The 10,487-nt window shown below is 46.9% G+C and overlaps 1 protein-coding gene across 1 annotated transcript in view; it reads right to left on the minus strand.

The window, feature by feature from the left end:
• Nucleotides 1-10,487, minus strand: part of megf6b (multiple EGF-like-domains 6b) — a 28,143-nt gene that overhangs the window by 1,810 nt on the left and 15,846 nt on the right. The window contains exons 6-33 of the mRNA XM_017036388.2: nucleotides 10,363-10,485; nucleotides 9,355-9,480; nucleotides 8,903-9,025; nucleotides 8,192-8,314; nucleotides 7,957-8,094; nucleotides 7,130-7,252; nucleotides 6,869-6,991; nucleotides 5,880-6,050; nucleotides 5,361-5,492; nucleotides 5,114-5,242; nucleotides 4,913-5,041; nucleotides 4,675-4,809; nucleotides 4,463-4,597; nucleotides 4,223-4,348; nucleotides 4,018-4,149; nucleotides 3,744-3,872; nucleotides 3,542-3,673; nucleotides 3,341-3,469; nucleotides 2,905-3,033; nucleotides 2,251-2,379; nucleotides 2,038-2,166; nucleotides 1,591-1,719; nucleotides 1,362-1,490; nucleotides 1,040-1,168; nucleotides 826-957; nucleotides 600-728; nucleotides 388-516; nucleotides 1-112 (exon numbers count right to left, since the gene is read on the minus strand). The exon at nucleotides 1-112 is cut by the window's left edge and continues 11 nt beyond it. Of these exons, the coding sequence (XP_016891877.2) occupies nucleotides 1-112; nucleotides 388-516; nucleotides 600-728; nucleotides 826-957; nucleotides 1,040-1,168; nucleotides 1,362-1,490; nucleotides 1,591-1,719; nucleotides 2,038-2,166; nucleotides 2,251-2,379; nucleotides 2,905-3,033; nucleotides 3,341-3,469; nucleotides 3,542-3,673; nucleotides 3,744-3,872; nucleotides 4,018-4,149; nucleotides 4,223-4,348; nucleotides 4,463-4,597; nucleotides 4,675-4,809; nucleotides 4,913-5,041; nucleotides 5,114-5,242; nucleotides 5,361-5,492; nucleotides 5,880-6,050; nucleotides 6,869-6,991; nucleotides 7,130-7,252; nucleotides 7,957-8,094; nucleotides 8,192-8,314; nucleotides 8,903-9,025; nucleotides 9,355-9,480; nucleotides 10,363-10,485 (3,634 nt within the window). The remainder of the gene's footprint in view (nucleotides 113-387; nucleotides 517-599; nucleotides 729-825; nucleotides 958-1,039; nucleotides 1,169-1,361; nucleotides 1,491-1,590; nucleotides 1,720-2,037; nucleotides 2,167-2,250; nucleotides 2,380-2,904; nucleotides 3,034-3,340; nucleotides 3,470-3,541; nucleotides 3,674-3,743; nucleotides 3,873-4,017; nucleotides 4,150-4,222; nucleotides 4,349-4,462; nucleotides 4,598-4,674; nucleotides 4,810-4,912; nucleotides 5,042-5,113; nucleotides 5,243-5,360; nucleotides 5,493-5,879; nucleotides 6,051-6,868; nucleotides 6,992-7,129; nucleotides 7,253-7,956; nucleotides 8,095-8,191; nucleotides 8,315-8,902; nucleotides 9,026-9,354; nucleotides 9,481-10,362; nucleotides 10,486-10,487) is intronic.

The raw sequence follows: 10,487 nt of genomic DNA on the forward strand, positions 1-10,487 counted from the left end.
CCAGTCCAGCCCAGACCACAGGTACAGCGGCCCGTCACTGGGTCACACACCCCTCCGTTACTGCAGTTACAACGTTGGACACAGTTGGTTCCGAACCAGCCTGGAGAACAACCTGAAGAACAGACGAGCGTTCACGGTTAACACCAGGTGACAGAAGGTTAGGGCTGTTAACACAGACACCTGGAACCCCAGGGTCAAAGGTCAGTGGTACAGAACTGTTTCCATGTATATTATGATTATCAAATAAAAACGTCACGTGTGAAGCTTTTGTTGTAGAATTTAAATCTGTCCCTCAATGATTTATTTATTTTTTGACGTTCCTGGAGTTTAGTGTCGGTCCCTAAATGTAAGGAGGGCACAACACAACAGACAACAACAGACACTCACTGTGTCTACAGTCGTCTCCTCGTCGTCCAGGAAGACACACACACTTTCCAGTAACGGGGTCATTCTGGGCTCCGTCTCCACACTCTGTGACCTGAGTACAGTTAACACCATGGTGTCCAGCTGGACACGCTGTCCACACACACACACACAGTGTCAGTGTCAGTGTCAGTGTCAGTGTCCTCACCTCATTAACTCTGTCTGACTGGACTCACTGATGTTACATGGAGCGCCTATGAACCCGGCCGGACATTGACAGGCTCCAGACGACGCCTCACACTTCCCTCCATTTTCACACTCACATTCTCGTTCACAGTTTGGACCATAACGACCTTCTCCACAGACTGAAGGCACAACAAAAGAAAAGCTTCCGTTTCTTCCTGTGGTTTTGACTCTTTCATATTTTACTGCTGTGTGAAATGCCTGTTTTTTTGGACTTACTTTGATCACATTTGGGCCCCTGGAAACCTGGGGCGCAGTAGCAGGATCCAGACACAGGATGGCAGAGCTGGTTCGTTTCTGAGCACTGACAAACGTGGTTACAGTTGTGGCCAAAGGTTCCTGGAAGACAAACTGATGGAGACGACCACAGTCAGATGCAGAGTTCTCATCATCATCATCATCATCATCATCATCATCATCACGTGGTTCTCACTCCGTTCACAGCCGCTGCCCGTGGATCCAGGAGGACAGCCACACTCTCCAGTGATGTGGTGACAGGACGTTCCCTGAGCGCAGCTGCACTGCTGCATGCAGTGTCTGCCATAGGTACCAGGCAGACAAGCTGTGGAGGGGGAGGGAGGGGGGGGGGGGAAACACTGAGCCTGAGCCTCACTGTCTCTGTGGCTTCTCTACAAACAGACAGAAGGCCAACCAGAGGTCGTGACCCCAGTCACAGAGGTGGACCAGTTCCACCTGAATGTTCTGTGAAAGTACTGCAGTACTTCCAGGTTGTCCCTGACTCTCTACACGTGTACCTTTGTCACAGAGTTTTCCTCTCCAGCCCGGTGGACACTGACACACTCCAGTCACGTGGTGACACCAAACACCGGGGGCGCACTCACATCTTTCTCCGCAGCCAGAACCAAAAAGTCCTGGATCACAAGCTGTGCAGAAAAAGGTGGGTGAAAAAAACCCCACAATTTACAAGAAACACAGAACTACTCCAAAGTACTGCAGTACTGTACATGTACAATAGTTCCTCACTTCTCTCACACCTCCCCCCGGTCCAGCCGGGGCGGCAGCTGCATCGTCCAGTCGCTCTGTCACACTGACCGCCGTTCTCACACTCACACTGCTGCTGGCAGTCGGCCCCGAACCGCCCGGCGACACACTCTGGGGGGTGGGGGGTGGCAGGGGGGTCAGAAACACACAGCTGATAAACAAACAGACATGGAGGAGACGGTGGTCCAGTGTAGAGGCGTCCTAACGTTCATAACCCGCAGCTAAGACTAAGTCAGTTTACTTTCTTTCTACTACAGCTTTGACAGGAAGTGATGTCACGTGGTTCACTGCGACCTGGGTGATTGGGAGCAGGAAATAGAAGTTCAGAGAAAAGAGAAGATTCCAGACACACGGCTGTCAACAATGGACAAAGACAGAGTGAGGATTTGGTCCGAGTGTTAAAAATGCTGATGCTCCAGCGACTCTCACCTCGTTCACAGGCCGTGCCCGTCCAGCCACTGGCACACGTGCACGTTCCACTGGTCTGGTTACAGGTGGCGCCGTTCTGACACAGGCAGCGCTGGCGACAGTCTGCACCATAAAATCCTGCAGGGCATTCTGGGAGAAAAACAAACCAGGTCTCCGTGTTCACACACCGAGCTGCACTGTTCGAAGGTAATGGTTGGGCTGCCGTCACCTCACCATCTGTGCACGTGGGTCCAGTCCAGCCCGCCGTGCACGAACACTGGCCACTGGCCGGGTGGCAGGTGCCGTTGTTGCGGCAGCTACAGCTCTGGTTACAGCCGTCTCCATAGAAACCAGGTGAACAGGCTGCCAACACAAGCAGGTCATCAGGGTCACAGGTGGGGGTGTCGCTGAGACATTCAACATTGATTTAATTGATCATAATTAATTAAAATAAATCATATTAATAATTATAATAATAATAATAAATAATTATATTATTATGGTTGAGCATATGGTTATTGTTGTTGTTATTTTTCTAATGGGAGACGGGTACTCCTAGAGGTGTGTGGAGCTATTGCAAGAGAAGGTAGAAGTTTGTCAGGTTTAATTTTCAGTATTTTCCGTTTGCAGCACAGTGAAAAAATAAATATTTTGAAAGTATTTTTCAAAATAGTCCTATGTACAAAAGGGGGCGCTGCAGAAATGGTTTCAGGACCACGGTGTTATTTGATTGTCAAACCTCTAAAAAAACTGCAGCGTCTCAGCCTGATGTGAGGTCATTATTCAGCCCAGTAGAGAGCGCTGTTGTTTGGCGTTACATAAAAACAACCACTAACAATAAGTGAATGATTGTATTATTTTTACGACTGCAGGTGTCGCCACACTCACTCTGATTACAGAAGGAACCGATCCAACCAGCGGTGCAGGAACAAACTCCTGTCACGTGGTCACAGCCCCCACCGTTTAGACACAAGCACTTCTCCTGACAGTCCAGTCCATGGAAGCCCTGAGGACAGGCTGCACGCACGCACGCACACACACACATACACACACACACACACACACACACGCACACACACACACGCGCACACACACACACACACACACGCACACACACACACGCGCACACACACACACACACACACACGCACACACACACACGCGCACACACACACACACACACACACGCACACACACACACGCGCACACACACACACACACACACGCACACACACACACGCGCACACACACACACACACACACCGTAGTAACGGACCCTGACCCTAATGGAACGTGAACTTCAAACACAGGAAACTTTTCTCACCCTTTTCACAGAAAGTTCCGGTCCATCCCCTCCGACAGGTACAGGCGCCGCTCACGTGGTCACACAACGCGTCGTTGTCACACTGACACCGATGGCGACAACCGAGACCAAAGGAACCCGTCGAACACTCTGAGGACAAACATGAGGTTCAGTAAATGTTTCGTTTGTTTCACGTTTCAGACGTTCGATTCCTCCACCCACTCTGCCCACACTGTGGTCCAGTGGATCCAGCCTCGCAGTTACACTGGCCCGTCACAGCATCACAGCTGCCGTCTCCGTTTCTGCAGTCACACGTCTGCGCACAGTCGGCTCCCCAGTGGCCGGCATCACACGCTGCAGCACAGACATCGGGTCAGTACTGCGTCTGTCGCTCCTTCGACGACACACCAGATGCTTCTCTCACCTTTCCTGCAGTTGTGTCCAGTTCGGCCAGGAGCGCAGGTACAACGCCCAGTTGCCGGGTTACAGAGAGCGTTGTTCTCACACACACACTTCATCTGACATCCTTGACCAAAGTGTCCACTAGGGCACGCTATCAGGAGATGAAAACATATGTGTGGAAGGGTTCAGTCACTCCTGTGTACACTGCCCCACTGCATCAACCCAGTCCTCCTCAGCTGAATACAACAATGTTTGATGCTGGTTGCTATGGAAACCCCCCCACCCCCCATACTCACAGCTTTGGCAGAGTTCTCCGGTGAATCCTGGAGGACAGTTGCACGATCCGTTGTGTTTATCGCACGAGCCGCCATTCTGACAGGGGGGGCAAGTTTCTCTGCAACCTGGACCCCAGAGCGCCCCCTGACACACTGTGGAGAATGACACGGTCAACTATTACCAAGTGTTTGTGTTGTTTATGTCTAAGAACGGTTCTCCACTCACAGTTCTCACAGTGTTCCCCCGACGTTCCTGCAGGACACTGACACTGTCCTGTCACTTTGTCACAGGGGGCGCTGGAGCAGTTGCACAGGAGAACGCAGCCTGTTCCAAACCGTCCGTCTGGACAATCTGAAGACAGAGTGCTGCCTTATTAACACCACATTTGTTTTCTTCAGGCGACCCACTTTCAGGTCACAACCCACTGTTTTAGAAACACTGCCTTACCTAATTAGTAAAACTAACCTTGATCACAGTTCTCCCCATGACGACCAGCAGGACATTTCTGTTGACACTTTCCAGTCACATGGTCACAGGAGACACCTGCTGGACATGAGCATGTCTTCTCACAGCCGGCGCCGTACGAACCCGGGTTACATTCTGGAGAAAAAATTATAAAAATTGTATGAAAACATTATTATTATTATTATTATTATTATTATTATTATTATTATTACCTTCCTTGCAGGTGTTGCCTTGGTAACCAGGTTTACAGATGCAGTTGCCATGGCGACGGTGACACTCCAGAGTGTTCTGCTGGACACAGTGACACTCCTCAGAACAGCCCGGTCCAAACGTCCACTTAGGACAAGCTGGAGAAGAAAAAGACATGATAAGGACATGAAAAGGAACTGGTTTTTAAAACTGGATGATGAAGTCATCAGGACGCTGATGTCATCGCCGCAGATGACTTACGGAGGTGGCAGAAGCGTCCGTACAGGCCTGGGTCGCACAGACAGGCGCCGTAGGTTCGGTGGCAGCGTCCGTTGTTGGCACAGTTACACTTTTTGTTGCACAACTTCCCATAGAAACCTTTGGGACATCCTGCACAGAGAGAGAATCACGTTAGGAAAACGAGGAATTTCAAGTTGAAGGGTTGAACAAAAATGTACTCACCGTCCTGACACAAGTCTCCGCTGACCCCTGGTGGACAGCGGCAGCTTCCAGTGACAGGGTCACAGCTGGCTCCATTCTTACACTTGCATTGAAAGGAGCAGTTTTTACCAAAATGTCCCTCAGTGCATGCTGGGAAAAAATGTATTGGTGGGTCAGTGTAGAAGCTGAAAACTTGGACCTGAGGTCTGACGCTGTGATACACGAGTACCACAGTACCCGTGTATCTGTGGTCACGTCCAGTTCTTACTCTGATTACAGAGGGTTCCTGTCCACCCGTCAGGACAATCACAGCCGTTTCTCCACACGTTACATTTCCCTCCGTTTGTACAGTCGTCACACGTCAAACTGCAGTCGTTCCCAAATGTGTCGTCCAAACACACTGTCGACAAAAAGGATAATGTCAGTGGTTCGATAGCACCATTTAATATCAGCACGACCAATCAAAGCAGAGCAAAATGAAAACATCAGCCGACACATACATTAAATGCATCGTTGTTCAACACGTGGCTCAGTAACCAGTTTTCCCGGAGGACACCAGAGTCTGTTCACCATTAAAATCAGCAGCGACACAAAGACTCAGGCCGACAGTTTGACACCAAACCATAGAACTGTACATTTTTGTCGAGTTGTCAAAAAACCATTCACTGTTCCTGCAGTAAATGAGTCTGTCCGACTGCGGTGTCTCCCACCAGGGGTCCCCTCAGATAATCAGATCCAGGTTTCCCTTAATGATAACGAGCGGTTAATGGTGTGAGAGGAAACTCACCGAACTTCTCTGCCAAGTTACTCTCAGCCCGCAGCTCCCCCTCGTCATCCTCGTAATCATCGTAACGCTCCAGAGGTTGGCTGTAGTCCTGCAGGAACGTGATCTGAGGGGGAATAAGAGGCAGCTCCATAGCACCCCCACTGGAGAGAGCCTCGAATGCATCTTCTAGAGCTGAAATGTAAGTTTATGGCCTAAGATGTTGTCCCTGAAGAATAATTTGTGCTAAAGAAAATCAACAAATGTTGAGATGTCTATGAATGAAAATACAACATACAGTATTTTAAGACAAACTTTTGAAACTTTTCTGCATGTGTTTCAATGAACTAGAGCATTTTGAGAAATTCTTTGAGAAAAAACTTATTTGATTTTTTTGGCAAAATCCTTATTTTGCATGCCATGTTGGTAAGGTAAAAAGTATTTTCTTACCTTTTCCTACATGTTTTTCATCAAATTAGATCATTTAGAGAACATTTTTTATACATTTTTTTTGTCAAAATGTGAATTTTGTGTCATTTTTGGCCAATTATTTTCAAATTTTAATGAAAATCATTGTAAAATTATTTTTTTAAATGTTATCTTTGTTTGGATGTGTCTCATCAAATTACAGCATTTAGAGAACATTTTGAAATTCTTTTTATTAAATATTTTGTTGAAATCTGAACTTTTCAAGTAATTTCTGGTCATATTTTGATTTTTGTAAAATTATTTTTAAAAACGTTATATTTCCCTGCATGTTTCTCATCAAATTAGGGCATTTAGAAAACATTTTATGAAAATTTTTGTAAATAAGATTTTCTGTCAAAATGTAAGGTTTTCGTGTCTTTTTTGGTCAAAAGCTAAAAAACGTTTTATTTTGGTATTTTTTCCCAAAGACTCAAAGTTGTCCCTGAGTGGCTTAGAACCAGCAGTTTCTCAAAGTGAAGACAAACTCATGGGTCTGCTCTGACTTTTGCTCTCTCTGTCTTCTGATCCTGACACCTGATACTCACGGACACAGGATTGTCTGTCATCATCCAGACGGAATCCCCGGCGGCAGAAGCACTGGAAGGAGCCAGCACTGTTCTGGCAGGTGTGATCGCAGCCTGCATTAGCAGCCAGACACTCGTCTACGTCTGGGTAGAACAGAAACAACACAGTGATCATTCAGAGGTGACACCGAGGGGAAAAAAAAAACAAATATGTCAAGTTCATGTCAAAGAACACGCCCAGAAATAAAAAATACTGAATTCCATCCAACTTGTTTTACATACCATCACAGCTACAGCCGTCTGAGTTGAGTCTGTATCCAGCGGGGCAGTAACACTCGTAGCCTCCAGGGTAGTTGGTGCAGTCCTGCTCACAACAGGAGCTCCTCTCCTTACATTCGTTTATGTCTGACAAACAACACAGAGAAAAAACAGCTTGAAATGTGGTGAGGACTAAGGTCACGTGGGTCTCTCTCCACATGACAGAAACTAAAGTGTGTAACGATCCACGATCCACGATCTGATACGATCTGATACGATCAGAAGAGGAACGATACCGGCCGATAGTCGAACCTCGGATTCAAGAGGAACAATGCGGTTTTCGTCCTGGACGTGGAACACTGGCCCAGCTCTATACCCTTCAGAGGGTGCCTGAGGGTTCATGGGAGTTTGCCCAACCGGTCCACATGTGTTTTGTGGACTTGGAAAAGGCTTTCGATCATGTACCTCGTGGTATTCTGTGGGGGGTGCTTCGAGAGTATGGGGTTGGGGGCCCTCTTTTAAGGGCTGTCCAGTCCCTGTACGATCGGAGTAGGAGCTTGGTTCGCATTGCCGGCAGTAAGTTGAAGATGGATGGATGGATGGATGGATGGATCTGATACGATCTGACACGATCTGATACAATACGATCTGATACGATACGATCTGATACGATACGATCTAAGTCCCGTCCTCAGAGCAGTGAGGTCGTGAAATCGTCTACACAGTTTTGTCTCCAAAGAATTTCTCATCTTCTGCTCCGCCTGCGTTACCTTCACTAAGCAGCGACAAATGTGTGCCAGAAACCCACGGAACCTTCTGACAGTGAGGTTTAAATTTGACAGACTTCTTACCAACACAGGTTTTAAAGTCTTGGTCCAATCTGTAACCATGGTTACAGGAACACACCGGCCCGTTGGTGGAATGGTGGCAGTGGTGTGAACATCCGCCATTGTTCTTCTCACAGCTGTTCACGATCTCCATCTCGATTTCTGTTCGGGGGAGGGGGAGGGGGGCAAACGTGACCATTTTAAAGCAGTGCAGAATCTGGTGGTAGGAAATACATGAGGGTGGTGCAGAGGTACCGACTGTAGCACTGTTTTCCATCGGAGCCCAGCTCGTAGGCCGCGGTACAGACACAGGTGTAGGAGCCCAGAGTGTTGTGGCAGCCGTGGGCACAGCCGACTGCTGCCGTCTCACACTCGTCAATGTCTGTGCAGGGAGGGAGGAAGGAAATGATCAGACTCAGCACACCTTCACCAGTACCTGTGGGCCCAAACTCCTGGCCTGGGGGCCGCTTCTGGCCTGAAGTGTTCTCACATCTGGTCCATGGAAATAGATCTGAGTTTTTAGTGTTAAACAATGAACACTGACATGTCCCCACCCACCCACCCACCCTGTCTTACACACATTTATTTACACTACAGTCACTGACAGTGGAAACACAACGACACACTTTTATTCTTCTCTTTGTCACAGGAATAAAATTAATTTAAATATAAATAAATCATTTTCCTTTTCATTTTTGAGTGTGGAATCATGACTGATTTCAAAATACTTTTAAAAAATTAAATATTTTAAATATTGAAAAATATTTTTTTCCATTGAGGCACAAACAATAACAGCAGAAACAAAAGTTTAACTGTTTTGTTATCATTATTATTATTATAAGTGAGAGATGTTCCATCTTCAACACTAGATGCTGCTGTTCCACTGACTTATCACCACTGGTTTCCTGACGTGTGTTTCCCACTCTGACCACCAGTCTTCCTAACATCGTCATCACTGTCACATATTTACCGTGGCACGACTTCTGGTCCTCCGACAGTCCGTAACCCACTTTACAGTCGCAGTGAGCTTTTCCACCGTCGACTCGACAGATGTCCACGCAGCCGCCGTTCTGCACCGCGCAGGGATTTTGTACTGTAACGGACAGAGTTCAAAGATGACGTTTATGAAACCGAGGTGTCAGTTTAATACAACATTAGTCTGAGCCTGAAAATGTAGAAGATTCTACTCTTCATCTAAACTTTTGGTGCGTGTTTATCGTGTAGCTCTACGAACCATCAGTGCTGCAGAAATTGCTAAGAACTCACAATTATAATTGTTAATTATGAAATTGAATTATGAAATGAATGTCTAAAAGGAGAATTAAAGACATGTTGGAGTCTGTTCTAATTTAGAGGAATGTGATCTTTACTGTATTCCTCTGCACTGTAAAAATGCTGACGTCACACTGTGGAACCACTCACATATACAGTGTTTTTCATCCTCTGCCAGTCTGTAATTTGGTCTGCAGCGACAGCGGAAATGCGCGGCAGACTGCTGCAGACAGAAGTGTTCACACCCTCCATTACCGATGGCACAGGAATACACCGCTAAAAAAAAAAAAAAAAAAAAAAAAAGGTCATCAGATGTGAATCCACACTGTACATTTACAATAAAAAGTTTCTACGGAGGCGTGACGACAGAACTGGACTGGAAACCTGTTCTTCTGTGTTTTTTATTCTAGAAGAACCCGAGGTCACAGTCTGTCCATCCATCCGCAGAACTCCCTGCAGTTTCCAGCTCCGTCATTAAGCAGTCGCACGCTGTGTGTGGGATACTCTGACCCCTGCTGGAGAAGATGGTACAGTGTGTACTGTCCTCGGTCCAACCCGTCTGACCGGTCCAAATGTTTTATTTTTTTAGAAAATAATATTCTCACAGCTGCGAACTTTTGAATTGACTCCTTCACTTCTTGGTGCCCCCTAGTGGCACAGTTGGGTTAAAGCACGAGTGCAGCTGTGATAATGTAACTTTGTTAGACACCAATAATATGTTGTTTATTTTTATTATTAAGCTAAGCTTCAATCCCATAATCCTGGCCTATAATCCAGATCGAGATTGTAGAAAAAGTCAAAGTAACAAGAATACTTTGTACTTTGATTATCATGAGTATTTGTTTAAAGTACTGCGAGAAAGAGAAGGTACAACACCACCTGCTGGCCAGAAATGTGTTCGTCAGAAAGATCAGGATCTTGACTAGTGTTCCAGGTTCTTTGGCTGACAGGGTGTGGGTTCGAGTTCCTCTGTGGTTCCACCAATCAGCAGTCTTTCATTGGTGGTCGAGGCAAGAAATACTGTAGTACTTGATATTTATAGTAAACATGCAGTTTTTTAGTTTTGAAGTATACTCCAGTATTTGACCTGTGTTGTAGCCCCCTCACAGACCGTTGCTAATGGACCCCGACTCATCAACATCAACAGCGTCCACTCACCCAGACAAGTGCGTCCGTCCACATGCAGACGTGACCCCGGGTGACATTCACAGTAGAACGAGCCCCTGGTGTTGATGCAGCGGTGCTGGCAGCCTCCGTTGTGGACCTGGCATTCATCAATATCT

The sequence above is a fragment of the Cynoglossus semilaevis genome, chromosome 11 (genome assembly GCF_000523025.1).
Source record: "Cynoglossus semilaevis isolate Cse_v1.0 chromosome 11, Cse_v1.0, whole genome shotgun sequence".
NCBI lineage: Eukaryota > Metazoa > Chordata > Actinopteri > Pleuronectiformes > Cynoglossidae > Cynoglossus > Cynoglossus semilaevis.